Source organism: Tyto alba, unplaced genomic scaffold, assembly GCF_018691265.1.
Source record: "Tyto alba isolate M040663 unplaced genomic scaffold, T.alba_DEE_v4.0 Super-Scaffold_38, whole genome shotgun sequence".
NCBI lineage: Eukaryota > Metazoa > Chordata > Aves > Strigiformes > Tytonidae > Tyto > Tyto alba.
Genome location: NW_024881313.1, coordinates 4,494,764 through 4,513,417, shown reverse-complemented (window position 1 = coordinate 4,513,417; position 18,654 = coordinate 4,494,764). Strand labels below are relative to the sequence as shown.

The window sequence follows — 18,654 nt, the reverse complement described above, 5'->3', positions numbered from 1 at the left end:
GAGTGTTTTCCATGATTCTGTTGGAGCTACTAGGATGTCAGTGTGATAAACAAAAGGTTTCTGCAGGTAATTCATCTAGATCCCCCAGATTCTCTACAGGATATGAACAGTAGTGGTTGCCTTGACATTAAATTTTATCCAGATAAATCAATCCAGCTGAAAGGTGCTGCTGCTTTTTTTTTTTTTTTTTTTTAATAAATCGCCTTATATTAGTTGAATTGACCTCTTTGGTTTCAGAGTTGCATAGCTCATTTTTAACCTTTCCTTCTTCATTACAATGTATGCATTGTATAAAGTAAAATGAAGATTGCAGATATTAGCCATTAATCAAAGGTGAATGCTTTAGGTGTGGAATAGCATTTAAAAAGTGGGTAGGGAGTTTAACATGTTATGAAAAGGGAAGATGAAGCCTAAAAAGCCATGCTGTCCATTGCCATACTGCAAGACGTCACAGCTGGAAATAGTCTTGAGTTCTATTTTTCAAGTGTTTATTCTGTCTGCTGGATGTCTCTCTGCCTTAGGTATGTTTGAAAAATGTGTTGTTTATGCTGATTCACAGGCACAGTCTGTGCTACTTTGCTTCCATTAACTGGACTGTACTCTGAAATGTTTCAGTGGTGTGTGCATTAGAAGTAAGAAATAAGTAGGGCAAGTGTGTTGTTCTTCATTGTTGTACATACAGATTTTTGCCATAGATTTCTGTTATAAAAATTAGGATCTACAAACTTTATGGCTATTCCGTTCTCAAATGAACGATTATTAGTCCTTTTGCACCAGAAATTTAGTAAATGTATTTTAAACATGTTTTAAGGAAGAGCACATTCATGGTCTTCGCATGTCCTTTAGATAGAGCTTATAATAGCTTTATGAGGTTTCAATCAGTGTATTTACGATTAGGTTACATAAACATAAAGCAACTGATCTGTAATTTAGAACTTCTTGATGTAAACCCCCTGTTTTTGTGGCAGCTCTTTATAATCCACTGTAAACAAATTGCATTATGTGTAATGGCAGTTCCTCGCAGGGGGAGGACAGTGTTTCATGTGATTACAATAAAATGATTTTTGAAAAAATCAGTCTTAAATATTTTGCCATTTTAGAATAGCAATGAAGATTTTGGTACCTCTTATTGTTCCCTATGTGAAGGTACATCAGAGTTTTTCAAAGTGGAATTTTGATTCAGGGGAAAACAAATTCACTTGACAACTACATTAAATTTTCTTTGTTTCATTTCAGTAGTGAGACTCCTAGTAGTTACAGGAGTTTTTTTTTTTTGCACCAGTGAAGCCGATCTAAGTAATTTCTGGGTGATTATTCTGGCCTTTGTGGTGTGATTTGCTTCCCCCCTCTGCCCACAAGGCTGTTGCAACTCTAGGGATCAGGGAGCGGGGAAGCTGCATTTGTAACTGGATTAAAAATACAATACGGAGTAAAAATAACCTTAAAATTGTTGGGTGTTTTAAGCCAGTTAATTAAAATGATTCATGCTCTTGTGCTTTTCTTTCTGTTAAGAAAGTGGAAGAAAATGTATAATAATGGTGGATGTACCAGATAAGTAAACAGTAATTACAGAAAGTAATTATCTTTTTTGTAGTAGAGGTTGTTCATATAGTTGATGTGTTTATTATATTCTTCCCCTTTAGATTCCTCCTAAAACACAGTTGACTTTTACCTGTAAAGTAGTCTAAGAGCGCTCATTTTAAATTTTACAGGCTCTGAAACTGCTGTAACCAGAGTGTATGGGACTAAGATTGCAGCATCTAAATTGAATTGCTAAGAATTCTGTAAATAACAAGTCGTCTCTAAAAATTAATCCTTTTTTTCTTTCAAAACTAGGCTTTAGTTGTATCTAAGCAAGTTTATTAGGTGAGAATCTGTTAAGTATGGAACTTTTACATTTTAATACCATGTCCCTTTAGAATAACTAGCAAAGCAGCATCAATTGTAATGCTGTTTGTGGAGTGAATTTTTTTCAGCCTATTAATTCCCTTTAATAAATGTTACCTTTGGCAGCCTGTTTGAACTGTTTGTACAGTTTGTATATATAATGTATCAGATTAAATTCTTTTGAAGGCACTTGGGTTACAACAGTTACAGTTATACCGAAGTGGTGTTTAGAGAAAACACAGATATGCATTGAAATAGACTTTTTACTATACTAGACTTTCAAAACAGGGTCAATTAATTAGTCTCTACTGCACTAGGGAAGGACAAGCAGTTAGAATGTGTGTTGTTGCTGCTGGTTATATACCAAGCTTTACTTGGAATACTGACTTCAGTTAACATATCCTGCTTTCAATACACCAAATACATATATTTTTGTTTGCAAGAAACTGATAGCTTTTCAAAAATAAAGATCTTATGAAATTTGGGGGCCATCATCTCCAATGACGTTTTCAAAAAACATGGTACATTCATGATGCCTTGAAATTCTTAGTTATATTAAGACATATAAAAAAGGCATTTAGAGTTTAAATAGTTGTAATGTATTAGTACCCTTCTTTTTTTATAGTATATGTAAAAAAAATAAAAATCTGCTTTATGTGCTGGTATAGTGTTTAGGAAGTGATTGAGTCATCATTACATTTGCCACTCCTCACAGTTCAACACCCCTCCCTGTTCCCCCTCCCTGTTCCCCCCCCCCCCCCCCCCCAATCATAATGCCCAAACTTCTGTTTAGTCGCTTGTAAAAGCGTGGCTTAATTACACTTGCAAACAGTGTATTTTGACAATTAATGAGTAAAAACAGTCCTCATTATATTTTATTGTACTTAAAACATTGTTAGTTAGGTTGGAATCTGGCCAGTAGGGGTTCTCTGTAAACTCTGGCTGTGTTTCTCTTGATGTAACAGTGCAGACTTGTTGTTTCAGGGCATTAAGCTTTGTTTAAAAATGAATAGATCAACTAGTGCTTTAATCTTGCAAATGTAAAGCAGAAAGACAATTTGTACCTTAGTATCTGCACAAACACTGTAAGTCATGCTGCAGTCAGGCATGTTGGTCAGTCTGTCTTGACCTTGTTTACAGTTTGATTCATTCCACTGTCACGGTTGATAACAAGCTAGGCTTTATTGAATTTCGACATCATAAATAGTAGCATATTATCTTGGTATGTGTGTTTTACTTCAGTGTTATTAGTTTATTTTCTCAAGAAAATAGTGTTATATTGAAAATAATGTTTTTCCGGGTTATTTAAGATAACCTGACTTTAAATGGCCATTTTCCTGTGGTGATAATGACATTGAACTGTCCACTGCCATAAAATGATACGTACATTACTGTAATTAGATAATGATTGTGATACTTAGAAATGGCTTCCCATTTTGCATCTGTCAGTTTTCTGACAAAGGAATCTGGGTCGTGTGTTGTCATCATCGTCTGTTTCAGCATTCAGTATCCAAGACCTAAATCCCGCAACCGATTCATTGGTTTCCCTGAACTTTGTGAGACTTTCTACATATTCTAGCTAGGAGAATGCAGTGTAGTGACTAGCTCTTCATCAGGAGTTCTTCAGTTTTTTTCTTCTGCTTTTTGCCTGTAGTTGTCTTTGCTGTGGCTTGTTTGAGTGGTGTAACTGGTCAAATGCAAGCTCTCCTTTTTAAGTACAAGAAAATGCAAAGAGAAGTAGAAGTTCTTTATGTTTTCTAAGCTAGGCAAATGATGGTTAGTGTGCAGAAAGGAGATGGGTAAAAGATATGACACAGCTTTATTTGTCATATACTCTGAAGTCTGGGTAGTTTCTGTGTAACTTAATGCTTGTACCAAAACAAACTCCATATTGACTGATTAATATATTAACTGCACATAGCAAGTTTTAATATTTTTATATATTCAGTATATGTACTTAGATATACTTGAAATAGTCTTGTCATACATTTTAAGGACGAGAAGAAATCTAATGACCGCATTTTAGCATTAATTAAAATAGTGTGGTGTTGTTCTGAAGATACACATTCTTAAATGACATCTATTTGAAATATTTTTAAAGAATAATATTCAGGCGTCAGAAGCTCTTAAAACTGAAATCGATGATTTGAAGAAGAAGCATGATGAGGCTGCTTCAAAAGTTCTGCAGCTTGAAGAAGATATCATGACTGTAACTCAGAAAGCCATTGCAAAAGAAACTGAGTTGGACAGGTATTTAATCATTTTGTTCCTTACCCTCCTTATTTTACCTTTTTTTTTTATAGGTGTTTTTTTAAACTTACAATTTTTAATGAATGCATCGATTTTCTGTATTAATAGTTCTGTACTATTAATTTGTCAATGTCTTAGTCTGAAGGACAAACTGAAGAAAGTGGTGCTTGAGAAGGAGCAACTTGAATGTGTGTTAAAGACAGAAAAGGATGAAAAAGAGCTTTATAAGGTAACTATTCCTTGTACCTCTATACACTGACATGAAGTGGTTTGAAACAAAGGTAATAATGTTTTATAGAGAAGTCTGATAAATTGAATTTGTTAAGGAAAAAATCTGTTCACAGAAATTGCAAATGGTCAATTTCTGTGAACAGATTTTGTAGACAGTTACAGATGGTCTCTAATGAATGAGGAAAATAGCATCTGAATTCATCCCATGATATAAAAAGGTCTCCAAGAATGGAGAATGGATCACCAGTTTGCTAAAATGCAGGCATAGTAGCAAAAAATGATAGATACTAGTGACGCAGGTCTTTAGTTATACAGTGCATCACCAAGTAACTTGTTTTCGTAAATTACTCTTCTGAGTTCTCACTCCAGACTTTTCTGGATCCCTATTCTTGAGTCTTGTGCATAACTCTGAGAAGTTTTAGTAGGATCTATATTGTACTGCATTGATTTTTACTAGCATAGCCGATTTCTTTTGCTGGTATTGAGAGACACCCATATTTTAAGTAAGTGTTCTGTCTGTGTGTCATCCCCTGTCCTGGGCCCTGCTGCCTGCCCACCCCACCCCAACCCCCCCACCCAAAAAAAAAAGGCAAAATAAGTCTTATATGCTAAAATAATTAAATCCTTAGGTTTTATGAAACAAATACGTTTTAAAGATTATTTCTGTTCATAGGAAAATGTCATTCTGTGGCAGACAGATACACACCAAAAGTTATAAAATCTCAAAACATTTTTCACAAACGTGGACTCCCTTTGCAAACAAGCAACACAAATCTAGACTTTGAGTGGACAACACTTGAGTGCAACAGTTAACCTTTATTAGGCATAATGTGATAGACTTGATGACACCTTAAAAACAGCTCTAGAGTTGTTAGCTTGCTGTCTTTGGAAACTAATATTGCTGCTGTAGTCCCGTTTGCTTAGATGATTGCAAGTAGATACTACCAGAAGTTTAATTTCTCTTTAGTTTTCTTCAGGTAATTTATTTTTTGCTTGTCCTTAGTTGTCCAGCATTTGTGGAGTGAATTCTGAATAGCTGAGTGTGATGTGGACAAAAATCAGGGTCTTACTTCTAGCTGTAGAGTGGAGCAGTTGTTAGATGATCAAGCTGAAAGAATTTTAGCCAGAAAACTTGTGCTGGAGGGCAGTGATATTAGCAAATGTTCTCTTTACTTGTTCTAATTTGTCTCAGAGATGAGTTAGAATTTAGCGAACACTTAAAAAGACAGGTAAGCAGTAGTTTTCATAACGTGGAAGAAGAGTTTGACATTTTTTAGCATTATTACAGATACACTTGAAGAATACAGAAATAGAAAACACCAAACTAGTAAAAGAAATCCAGACGTTTAAGAATTTGGATGCAAACAAAGAAAACATGATATCGTATTATAAAGAGGAGGTTGGCAGATTACAGCTATTTATAGCTGAAAAAGAAAATACGAAGAAAGCTTTTTTTCTCTCCTCATCAAACAAGGTAAGCGTTACTGTATAATTGGCCTAGTTTGAAATAAACATATCTAAGGTTGTATGTGTTTCACAAGAGAAAGGAAGAAATGGAAGGTGTCACCAGGGTATAGGCTGAGAGGCAAGAGGATTATGGTATTCTCAGTAGATGCAGAAAATTAATTTGGTTTTAGTTTTGCATATTCTGAGCTTTTCGAGATCACTTGTGATGAACTGGGAGGTGAACTACAGGTAAAAAATCAGTATTTGTGAATTCTGTAAAAGTGGTACACTCCTCAGTTGCTTTTAAGTTCGTGAAAAAGGAAGGAGATTGAAGAAAAGAGAAAAGTTAATAAAGTAGCTGTGTTGAGACCGCAGAAGGGTGATGGAGGAGAAAAGAGGTGACATTGAAAGATGTCTTGTTAAGTGAATGTACTGTCAAGATATAATGATATAAAAACTGAGAAAGGATAAGATACCATATAAATGGACTAAATTGACTAAGGATGCAGCAATAAGAGTGCCAGCAGGACTTCTGAGGAGGAGGTGACCTTGGCTATGCAGTGTGGTAGGATCGTGGTAATTAGCAAGCAGTGTCGTATAGTAGGAGAGTGAAATTACTGAAGAACTGGTATCTATTCTGTCCAGGTGGGGTTACTTCAGACGAGTTTTAGAGTGGAGTTGTGGAGAGATGTATTGGGTTTGCGTGGCAAGGTTTTCGTAGCTGGGGGGCTACAGGGGTGGCTTCTGTGAGAAGCTGCTAGAAGCTTCCCCAGTGTCTGACAGAGCCAATGCCAGCCGGCTCCAGGAGGGACCCATCGCTGGCCAAGGCCGAGCCCATCAGCGGCAGCGGTAGTGCCTCTGGGATAACATACGTAAGAAGAGGCAGGAAAACCCTGGGCAAAAGCAATTGCAGCTGGAGAGAGGAGTGAGAATATGTGAGAAACAACTCTGCAGGCACCAAGGTCAGTGAAGGAGGGGGAGGAGGTGCTCCAGGCACCGGAGGAGAGATTCCCCTGCAGCCCATGGGGAAGACCATGGTGAGGCAGGCTGTGCCCCTGCAGAGCGTGGAGGTTAATGGTGGAGCAGATCTCCACCTGCAGCCCGTGGAGGACCCCACGCTGGAGCAGGTGGATGCCTGAAGGAGGCTGTGACCCTGTGGGAAGCCCACTCTGGAGCACGTTCCTGACAGGACCTGTGGAGAGAGGAGCCCACGCTGGAGCAGGTTTGATGTCAGGACTTGTGACCCCATGGGGGACCTGTGCTGGAGCAGCCTGAAGGACTGCACCCCGTGGAAGGGACCCACGCTGGAGCAGTTCATGAAGAACTGTGGCCTGTGGGAAGGACTCATGTTGGAGAAGTTCGTGGAGGACTGTCTCCCGTGGGAGGGACCCCACGCTGGAGCGGGGGAAGAGTGTGAGGAGCCCTCCTCCTGAGGAGGAGGGAGCAGCAGAGACAAGGGGTGATGAAGGGACCGCACCCCCCATTCCCCATCCCCCTGTGTCATTGGGTGAGAGGAGGTAGAGAAAAATTGGGAGTGAAGTTGAGCCTGGGAAGAAGGGCTAGGCACGGGGAAGGTGTTTTTAAGGTTTATTTCTCATTATCCTACTCTGATTTGATTGGCAGTAATTAATTGTTTCCCCAAGTCGAGTCTGTTTTGCCCAGAATGGAACTGGATGGATGATCTCTCCCTGTCCTTATCTCAAGCCATGAGCCTTTTGTTCTATTTTCTGTCGCCTGCCCAGTTGAGGAGGGGAGTGACAGAGCAGCTTTGGTGGGCACCTGGTGTCCAGCCAGGGTCAGCCCCCTGCAGTAGAGTACCCGTTAGGTGTTTGTTCCTGAAGTATATCTCTCTGTTTCTTTTAATCCAAAAGGAATGCGGTTTCTGTGCCCTGAGAGTTGTTCTGTCCTGTAATCTACAGTGTGATAGGTAATAGTGGAATTGGAGTTTTGCTTCACAGATGTGCTCTTGATCTAAACAAGAGTGCTAAATTAGACACAGCCTTTGAGGCCAGCATGGAAAAGTTGGATTATGCAGGTGACTATCATGTGCGTCTTGCCAGTCTTCTCACGGAAAAAGTAATCTAGGTTTTGAAAGAATAGAAATGGCGTTAAAGTAATGTGAGTTATGCATGTAAATTTAAGTAGAAAAGTAGTGCTGTTGAGCATGGAAATAGCAAGAGGACAAAAAGGGCGTATTATCTTGCTTTAAGTTACAGTTTATCTTGTTTTAGTCTTTTGACTGCTCTGCAGTTCTGTTTCTGAATGTGCTAAATTACTGTATTTTCAGCTGAAGTAAAAACATCTAGGGGGTGTGTGTGTCAGTCCTGAAGCAACCAAACATTTATGTCATTTATTAATCTGTAGTGCTTGTGATATTTCTGGTGGGATCATTAACATTTTTGTCTTACACTGTGAAACTGCAGATACTTACTGAAATATGTAACTGATGCATCATGTACAGCAAAAATAGCTAAGGGATGGGACTTCAGGGCATTTCCTAGTCCATCCATCCTCATAAATGTTTACAAAATATATTAGTATTTCTCAAGATTTGCTATGCTGAGTGATTATTCAAAAATTAATAAAGAATGGACTAGAAATACCTGAATTTATGTCTAGACTCAAGAATATGAGATGATTATGCTTTCAGGAAGCCCATAGGTTGCAAGTGGCTTATAGTAGCTTGGAATTTTTTATTATTTTTTTTTTACTGTGATCCTGGGCTTCTCTGAGGCATGAGGTCAGTAGTGCAGTGTGATCAGTTGGCCTTTGGACTGCCCCATGGAGCTGTCTCAGCAGTGCTGAGAGTTTTAGTGCTGTGTGCTGCAGTTTGCTCTTCATTATATTTTGTTCTTGGTTCCTTCTGAAAAGCTTGTTGTGCAAGATCTTTGGAAACGGAGCTGTGAAAAAAAACATCCCAAAGCTGCTTTACAGTGTCTTATGTCAACCAGTTGTAGGCATTTAAGACCTCTTACTCTGTTACCTGCAGTGTCTTATTGTGGGATGAACTTTGGTTTTGAAGCTGGATGGCCATTTGTGCCCGTTAAGAGTTCTATGGTGATAAAGAACAAAGATGTTCTGGAAAACAGAAAGACTTTTTTTGATGTATGGTTAAATCTAAAGCTGAAAATGCAACAAAAATCCAGTATAGAGAAAATAATAGTTCTTAAATTTGCCTTTATTTCATAAAGAAATAAGTTTGCACACCATTGTTAATAAAAAAGGCAGATGGGGAGAATGGTACTTAGTATATATACTAGCTTCTTCATTTAATGGTTTTGCTAAAGCCACCAGGAAAACTGGATTTTTCTTACAAATGTTTCTAATTCCTATACCAACCCTTATTTAAGCTTTGAGTTAAAAAATGATGGATCCTCTTCCCTCTGTTCTCTTTCCTAGGAGGATGCAAGTATTTTAAAAGAACAGCTTCGGAAAGCTGAAGATCAGATTCAGGCTAGCAAACAGGAAGCTGTCCTAATGTCAAAAGAGCTCAGCGATGCAGTAAATGTGCGAGATAAGACGATGGCAGATCTTCACAGTGCACGTCTGGAAAATGAAAAATTGAAAAAGCAGCTTGCTGATGCTTTAGCTGAACTTAAAAAAATCACAGCTTTGAAAAATGAACAGGTAAATTGTCAGTATTTACTATGGACATTCATCCATATTTATAAAATCTATCAGAGGTAGTGTTCCTAAAGTTGGCCAATAAAATATGTTTCTGGATGATTTCTACAAATTATTATCAGATTCTTTTTTGGCACTCAGGATACTACCTTAAATCAAGTACATGTTAGCTGAATTTGGAAGGCTGGTAGGAAAGGTTTCTGCTACTACTTAGAGCAACTCCCCTCCACATTATTTCACAGAATAATACAGTATTTGTCTGTATGATTTTGAATCCTCTCCCTGTCTTAATTATTTTATGTGAGCCACAGTAGCATTAAAAACTAATTCAGATAAGAAAATTGATTTGTTATTGATTGGAATAGATTTTTTTTTTTTTAATAATGTTCTTTCCTTACTGATTCTTTCTTGATCCTTATGAGTCCTTCCAGTATTTGTGGTCAAAGTTAATTTGCTTTAGTGTTTGTAAGTATAAAAATATGAATGTAATGGAAGCTATCTTGACTTTCTTTGTCTTGGGTAAAAATCTAGTGAGCTAATGTAAGTTTCATCATTCTGACTTAATTGAGCTTTGTACTGGATCCTTTGTGACTGCAACTGTATTGTATTAATTTGCTACTAGGATTACAGTAACGATGTAACAGTTTGAAAAAATATATTGAGTTGAACAGTAGTTAAAGCAGTGCAGTAAATATGAAGTGAATAGTACAACCCTCAAAAGAACTATTATATTTAAAATATCCAATAATCACCTGATTTTTTTTCTAAGAATTTAAATTATATAAAATGTCTTTGAAATGCATCCTGGAAGTAGTAGTAGATCATCTGCATGACTCAAGTTACCAGAAAGTATCCAAATACTGCGCATATTCAGCTGGTAAATTTAGTTTGCTTGAGTTGTAACATTGATACACGAGCTAACGAACCTCTTCCAGTAGAAACATAGTGAGTGTGATGGAATACAGTTGTAATCTGTCCATTTTTGCCATGTGGCTATGCTTGTCTATACGATAGCTACACCACATTCTGGAAGGTGTTCAGACTTCTGGTATAAATTAATCAACCCATAGAATACAAATCCTCTTTACCTGCCTCTGGTGTTATTTATTACCAGTGCCTATTTATTCCATCAGTGTGTTCTGCTGGGAATGAAGTTCAGCACAGATGCTGCCTCTCTGTGCTCTACTGCTCTATTCCTTTCCTTCCCATAAAGAAAATAGGAACTACTTCTGTACTTACACAGAGCATGATGCTTTCTTTAATTGAAAAAAGGCTTTTTAGGAAGTAGTGGTGTTTGAACAAAAGGGAGAACAGTTTCTCTTTTTTTTTTTTTTTTAAGGAAACTTCGAACGCAGTGGAGCAGGAGCTGCGCAGAGAAGTTGAAGATCTGAAACTTCGTCTGCAAATGGCTGCTGACCATTACAAGGAAAAATTCAAAGAATGTCAAAAACTTCAAAAACAAGTAAACAAGTTTACAGAACAGGCAGTAAGTAGAATGGGAGAAATTGCACTTGCTTTTTGTAACTTCTCAGCAACTATTTAATTTCCTTCTGCAAAAACCAGTGCTTTTCAAAAGAATTAAAATACACAGTAAGCAATGACTCTTTAGTTTGCCATTTTCTTCCATAGAGCTAAATTAATTCTGTGATTCTTTTTAGATAGTTGTTGAAACCAAGCATAGGATTTATAGTCACTGGTGTATGTAGAAAGCTGAGAGTTTGGATGAACCTATAAGCATAACATTGTTCAAGGAAGATTTTTGAAACTGAAGCAGGAAAAGATCCATAATTACTACCTCTATACAGTACCACCACCACAGAAAAAAACCCCCAAACCTAAACACCAAAACAAAACCAAAGTCAAAAGTGGGGGAAATGGAGAACTTGGAGGAGGATTTCGAAGTGAGGTGGGGAGAAAGTTTCTACAACACAGTGTATAGTTGTGTTCCATACATATTTTATATTCTCACCGCTCTTCTAAGCTTTGTTCCATAAATACATGAGGCTTTTGTGATGATGATGTGAGTCTTGTGCCACCTAGTAACTGAACCTGTTAGTGAATTTCAAACAGATTTGAGAGCAGAGTTCTTCACAATCTTGTGAAAATTGGTGGCTGACTCAGAGAGGAGCTCAAATGGGGGAGGTGTATGAACAATGGCAAGATGTGCAAATGTGAATTCTTAAGAAAAACGGAACCAATGGGGTAGTTACCCAGCTTTGATCTACAGATTACTTTACAAAGCTGTCTTCTCATCCAGAAGGTCAATGGTGAATAAAGTGTCATATCAGAACACCTGTGGCTTTTCCTTAAAAATCTTCCACTTCTTTGGCTGTGTTGTACATCTGATACCAAACACCAGATTTCACTACTTTGACAACAAAAGTCCAGCACTCATTAGTAATACAGACACCATTTTCTAATGGAATGTTAGATTCAAATTGATGGATTTAAGAGTAACCGATTCTCTAGAAAATGAGATTTTTCCAATAATTTTCTTAGAAATCACTGTTTCTAAAGAAAAAGAACTATAAAGTAAGATTATAAATGTCACAATCTGAAGCAATTTCAGTGGTAATAGAATTAAATATGTTTACATATTTATTATTACCTCCTGTTTTAATGAGCAATTCTGTTTGGTCCAATTTTGGAGGAGATACTACTGTAAGATATACGTTACTTTGTGCTTTGGATTTCATTTAATTAAGTACCAAACCAAAACTTCTTTTCACAAAGAAAATTGCAGGGCATCAACAGAAACTGACAGATGCATCTAACATTGAGACAGCTACTGCCGTTGTTACAGACAAAAAGTTGTCTGCATCTCCAGGTATCCACAGCTTAAATTTTATCTATTTGTATCAGCCTGAACGTGTTGTGTATGTGAAGTAGTCCCTAATAGCATTTATACTAGAAAGTAGGTGGACTTGTTCTGATTTAGTTAAAGCAATGATCTAAAAATCCTGTGTCTTTTTTTAAGTGGTAACATTCATAAATAACTTCATGTATCTTTTTCAAAACAGTTCAGTTGGTATTTGTCAATGTCAGTGGGACTGAATTCTTGAATATCTGCCTGATAGTTAACACAGAGCTGGTTTTGCCAGACTAATAAACAATTCCTTTTTTTTTTTTTTAAAAAAAAAAAATCCTCCCCAAATTTGCAAATTGTGTACAATAGCATGGGAATTTTGCAGTTGTGTTATAATGACTATCCACAGTAGCATTCTACTGTAAAATCAAATCCACTGAACAGTTCTGATTATGTGATGGCAAGGTCAAGTCTATAGACTGTTCTCATGATTTATAGGCAGTAGTGGCTTATTAGAAAAATGTTTAACTAGGTTATAATTTTGATGAACTATTAAGTTCTTACAAGACCAATCTTCTAAAACATAAACATATAGTAGGTTAGAACTATGGAAGAACTTCTTCCCTGTGCGGGGGGTGAGGCGCTGGCCCAGGGTGCCCAGAGCAGCTGTGGGTGCCCCCTCCCTGGAAGGGTTCAAGGCCAGGCTGGACGGGGCTGGGAGCCCCCTGGGCTGGGGGAAGGGGGCCCTGCCCGGGGCAGAGGGGTGGGACTAGGTGAGCTTTAAGGTCCCTTCCAACCCAAACCGTTCTATGATTCTGTTATTCAATTTAAATTGATAAATGCCAGTAAATGCTACCTAATTTTGTGTTACTTGATAATCCACACGTGATTTCTGTCTGTAGAGACTATAGGTTGTAAGTTCTGTCAGTTTAGTCCTATTTGAAGTAAGTACAAGTGTTTTCTGAAACAAATGAAATCCCAGCAAGCTCATTTACAGCGTGCGATGGGATGAAGTAGATTGCTGAGGCACTTCATGTTTCTACAGAAGAATAAAATACCTAGCACGATATCGTAACATATATATTCTGGTGTTTTACTTTCTTGGGAGGTAAGGGGAGAGATGTCTGTTTTTTTTTTTTTTTATTGTTTGTTTTTTTTTTTTAATGTATGTGTGTATTTATGCTTATCTTCAGTGTATGAGAGAACTGAACACAGACATGCTAGTATGACTGCTGATCTTCATCAGTATCACTATGCACGTGATACTGATTGTCTCTGATTAACTATTTGCTTGGATAACATGGAGGACTCTGTTCTTGATGCATTGTCAAATTTGGCCTGTCATCTCTCTTATATAGACTTTATTTATGGAACAAAAAAATCAATTTTCTTGTTTTTTCTTCAATGTTCACAGTTAGCCCCATTTCATCTGACATAGTTTCGGAATTCATGGTAAAGGAGCAAGTACGTGAAATGAATAAAGAAATTGCTGAGAAAACAGAGAAATATAAGAAATGCAAGCAAATGTTGGCAGTAAGTAAACGGCTGCTTTGGAAAGCTGAACAGAAAGTAGCTATAGGTGCTAAGTGTTAAAACCACAAAGCCTACCCAACTGAGTTGTCTTGCTTGTTGGTGTGATACACTGCGATTATGGTAGAAATTTTAATACTAGAAAACACATTTTTATTAAGTTAGCTCTTGATTACTTGTGGTGTCAGAGATTCCAGAGAAGGACCTCTCAGGAAAAGCTAGCTGCAGTAAAACAAATGAACAAAACTACTGCTACTTCTGTGTTAAAGGTTTTGAATACTTTTGCATTATATTTTAAGTGCAGTTGCTTTTATAAATGAAATACAGCATGTTGCTATGAGTCAGCTGATGTCTGGAACAGGTATAGCTAGCAGTGTTTATCTGATATGCTGTTCAAGTGTCATAACTCCTCCAGACCTGACTATCCTGGGCTTTTATGACTGCTTTGATGTCCAAGTGGGTGCTGCCTACTAACTTGGGCTCAGTCATCCACAGAGGTGTTTTTATCTGGACCAAAGTTGACACCAGTAGTGCTGTAGCCACAGTAGTAATGCCCTTCAAATATTAACACCTGTCAGTCCTGACTTGATTTTCATTTAACCAGTTTGGATGTAGGTATGACGATGGAATATTGCATCAGTGGTGCTGATGAAAAGTTGACTGTTGTAGAATTGTTTAAGAAACACTTTCTGTATGTTACCTCGTCTCTGTTCATCTTGTTTCTCTTGTTCATCACAATGAGATTATTGTATTGATACGTGCTCTTCGGGATATAACAACTGTCCTGTAATTCTTCTCGTTACCTTGTGTGTGGAGATCCCGTGTTAGCTTCTGCTGGCTATTTTTTCTATAGTGATGCTTGAGGAAAGCTTTGCCTTTGACCTTCTGGATGAAAGCTACTTAGGTTGTAAAAGTTGCATGGGGAAGGGTTTTGTATTGAAATTAGACACTTGAAAGGATAACTATGGTTACAGTGTAGTATTAGGATACAAAGAAACTTGAAACTGTGAAACTAAATAGGAATATCAGCTTGTTGAAAACTCAGTCAAGAGAAGAGTATGTATTGAACATCATTTAAGCAGTGTTCAGTTGTTCTGTCTTCTTCAGAGTCTTGAGTCAGGCTTGATTTCTTGGGAAAGCCATTTGTAAGTGGTCTAGTTCTAAAAGCATGAGTTATACAGTATCATTGTTGGGGTGGGAAGGGACATCTCTTAAAATTGTAAATATTTCACACTGTGGTATAAACTACTTTAGGACGAGAAGATGAAATGCAGTGTTTATGCTGATGAACTAGCTAAAGTGGAGCTGAAGTGGAAGGAACAAGTGAAAATCAATGAGAGTATAAAATTACAGCTAGCAGCAATGGAGGATCAGTATAAAGTAAGTACAGATTTTGTTTATGACAATGAATGGTATCCTGTTCTTAATGTAGTTGCTTATTTCTAATAGTTCAAGTAATGAAGAGTTTTAATAGGGAAAAAATAGGGAGGAGGAGGTTCTGGATCTCTCAGTTTTGTGGTGGGACATAAAAGCTGGAGAGAAGTGAATGAAATAAATCACTGAAATGCCAACAGATTCCTTCAGAAAGAATGAGACTTGCAGACATTCAGCTGTTTCTGGACAGTGATGTTCCTCCTGCCATCAGCATCAATGATCCTACTCCTCATTTTTAAGCTAGGATTTTATAAATTCCACAACTGTTTTCTGAAAACTGGCAAGAAAAGGGCGCTAATCTGCTGCTGTTACTCAGTAGATAAACATAGGGAGAATTGTTGGGTTTGATTTGTAGTAGTACTAGATGGTGCATGTAACTATAGTAGTCAAGATTATTTCTGTCTGAAAGACGAGTTTAATCACTGAACTTCATGCTTTCACAATATAACATGCAGGGAACTTCTATTCACTAGTGAATTTCACTAGTGAATTTCTATTCACTAATACAGGAACCTTAAACTTTTCACATAGGTTCAGCTGGCAGAAAAAGAGAGACGAATAAAGGAACTGGCATCACAGTTGGAACTCTTTACCAGTGAGAAGGTATGGTCAGGATTCCTGTTAAATTATGCAAATTAACACTTGTGACCTTCTTTGGTTTGAGGAAATGCAATTTATTTTTAAGTGAGAATTTGAATCATGCTTTTCCATATTTGCATATTTTGCCAGAATGAATTAGCATTTTAAACTACAAGTTCTGTTTATAATACTAATATACTTAAAAAAAAAAAATGTACAACATAGTGTACTAGTTTGCCAAAACTGACTCAACCTTTGAAAATACTGTAATTTATTGTTCTGTAATAGTGTTCTAGAATATTTTCTACATATGATCTAACAAAAATGCTATGGTGTCAAAAGTTATGTCTTTGTTCCTGTCTAGAACGATACTCCATCCGGGACCTAAAATAATTGTTTCTGTTTGTAGATAGGGATTACTCTGTAAATTCATAATCTGAGATTGCAGCTAGCTGTACAGTTCACAGACCACAGGAATTCCTACCAGTTTTTGTCCTGTGTTCCTTTCTCATCTCAGAAGCATCACTGTTTTTCTGCAGTTTTTGCAGTGCCCTCATAGCTGCCTTCCTGCTTTACTCTTACCTCTCAGTGAAAGAGATTCAGCCCTGTTGTGGCTAGAGGCTTATAGCAGTTTAGTGCACGTGGTGCTCGGCCAAATAGGAAAAATTATTACTGAGTTTGTGCTGCAGTTTCTGTGCTCTGCAGGAGTATCAGTTAACAAAACTTGGAGGAATTTAATTTATTTCAGACAAGAGACTCTCCTTAATATTTTCAGGAGTTACTGGCTGACAGGCAGCACAATTAGTAAACCTAATTTCTTTTGGAATCCTTGCATAAGACGTGAATAGTACGTACCTAGCTTGACAGTTTGTTTTTCCCATCACTGGTTAGCATTATCTTTGCTTTTATCCAGTGTTGTGCTATAACTAGAGATGTAGACATTTCGGCAGTATAATCTCCAGGTTTTTCATGATGTGTGCATACAACCAAATCCTTTTGACATCTGCAGTTCTCTTATTGACTGCTTGTAATAAGAGCAGCTTGACATGTGACAGTAGTGACTTTGGTAAACTACACCTGGAAAAATATCTTTATCAGAAAAGAAGGATACACAGACAATACTCTGATTTTTAAATATGTGATAAAAAAGGGACTGCTACTTTCAAGAGTTCACTATCCAATCAAATTCATTACCACTGCTGTTAAACCAGACATTCTGAAATATTAATACTAATGTTCTAACGTCGGAAGTGCCTCTAAGGTAATTAATCAAAGCTAGATTTTACTGAAAAATGAAATGATAAAATGTTTTTTTTACATTCAGGTAGTAAATGTTAGGATTGTTCAGATTACTTAAAAAATCCAGTATGAACAGATACTTAGTAAACCCAAGAATTTGCATACTGATAAACTGAAATGAAACTAACTTCAGATTAAGCTAGTTAAATGTTTTGTAAAATTCTAGATTCTCGAGTAGTTAGTATTTAAATATTTTTTTTAACCAAAGAAGCAATTTTTAATAGATGCCTCTTATATTTTTCTAATTCAAAAGAAAGCAAAATAAAAGTTGAGTTTTGATGAATCTATTTTTGCTGGATGGAGTAATTTTAATCACCACACATAAGGAGGAGAAAAACTGTAATAATAATGTATGGAGCTTATAGAAGTTTGGAACTTTGATTCTTCTTTGTAATGTAAATATCTATAAATTTGGTAGACAAAATGCCTTGCTAGACTGCAACCATGATTTAAAAGGTCAACTAAACAGCTTTTCAATGTATACTGCATTATGAGTGTTTGTTTATAAATGTCACCAAACACAGCATGATAAAGGTGTTCATTTGCTGTCTCTTCAAACCTGTAAAATTACTTGGTTTCTATTTTTTTTACATACTTATATACCATATGATTTTTTTTTTTTGATCAGTCTGCCCTAGCTATCCAACTTCTAGTTAAGGCTGTTTTACAGCACCTTTTTACAATTACTTCGATCTACGTTCGGTTTTAATCTTACGTGATGCTAAAATTAAAGTATTAATACCACTGCCTCTCATTCTAAACTGTCTCCATATTGCAGAAGAAATTGTTTTTAAAAAGGAAAATCTTAATTTCACTGATAATTAATTGTTCTTGGTTTGTATTGAGTAAAGACGAATTATTTAGATCTTATATGGTCACTAAAACTTTAAGATGTAATCCTAACCATTTAACCCTAACCATTTCAATCTTATGTGCAATTTAGTCTGTACATCTAAACTAACGCTAGCAGTTTTAGATCATATTTACATGAGCATTTTTTACTTGTATGGAGTTAGGCAGAAATTGTGTTTCCTGTATTAGAAGGTTTTTCTAAAAGAAAATAAACACTACTGTGTTTATGGCCAGTGCTCCAAAAAAAAAAACAACTTTCTGTAAGCTGCCTTACCATTTATAGATACTGTTTTTTTCCTGTTTGAAAATGACTTTATGATGTTGCCTGTTGGAGTATAAATCTTTTATGTCTGAAACTTGATAGTAAGTATATAATAATAAATATATAATTTCTGTCTTTTTTTCATTTGAATGGTGTTTTGTTTTCAGAATAGTTATTGCTACTTGATTTTTGCATTTTTGTGTTCTAGAGTTTGGGCTGAAGTTTACCTCTTTTTAAGAAAGATAATACTGAGTTGTGCCTTTTAATAACCGAGGCATTAAACTTCTCATGTAGTTAAATTGGTAGTTGAAGTCTTTGGTTTTAAGTTTCAATTTCAAGCTTCTTAAGGAAAAGGCACACTTCCATCTTTGAGGTTTTTTTAACATTTCACTGGCAAATATTAAACATGAGCCCAGACAACCCAGAAGAAAATGCTAACCAGAAAGAACAAGAT

At 36.6% G+C, this 18,654-nt stretch overlaps 1 protein-coding gene across 4 annotated transcripts in view; it reads left to right on the top strand.

The window, feature by feature from the left end:
* The window catches only part of TAX1BP1 (Tax1 binding protein 1), a 63,402-nt gene that overhangs the window by 29,379 nt on the left and 15,369 nt on the right, over positions 1-18,654 (top strand). For 2 of the 4 annotated variants that reach the window (XM_032991518.2, XM_032991517.2), the window contains exons 6-14: positions 3,989-4,137; positions 4,276-4,366; positions 5,657-5,842; positions 9,214-9,441; positions 10,778-10,924; positions 12,172-12,265; positions 13,659-13,777; positions 15,029-15,154; positions 15,740-15,811. In XM_032991518.2, the coding sequence (XP_032847409.2) occupies positions 3,989-4,137; positions 4,276-4,366; positions 5,657-5,842; positions 9,214-9,441; positions 10,778-10,924; positions 12,172-12,265; positions 13,659-13,777; positions 15,029-15,154; positions 15,740-15,811 (1,212 nt within the window). The remainder of the gene's footprint in view (positions 1-3,988; positions 4,138-4,275; positions 4,367-5,656; positions 5,843-9,213; positions 9,442-10,777; positions 10,925-12,171; positions 12,266-13,658; positions 13,778-15,028; positions 15,155-15,739; positions 15,812-18,654) is intronic. The other 2 variants (XM_032991519.2, XM_032991520.2) reach the window with 2 other exon arrangements.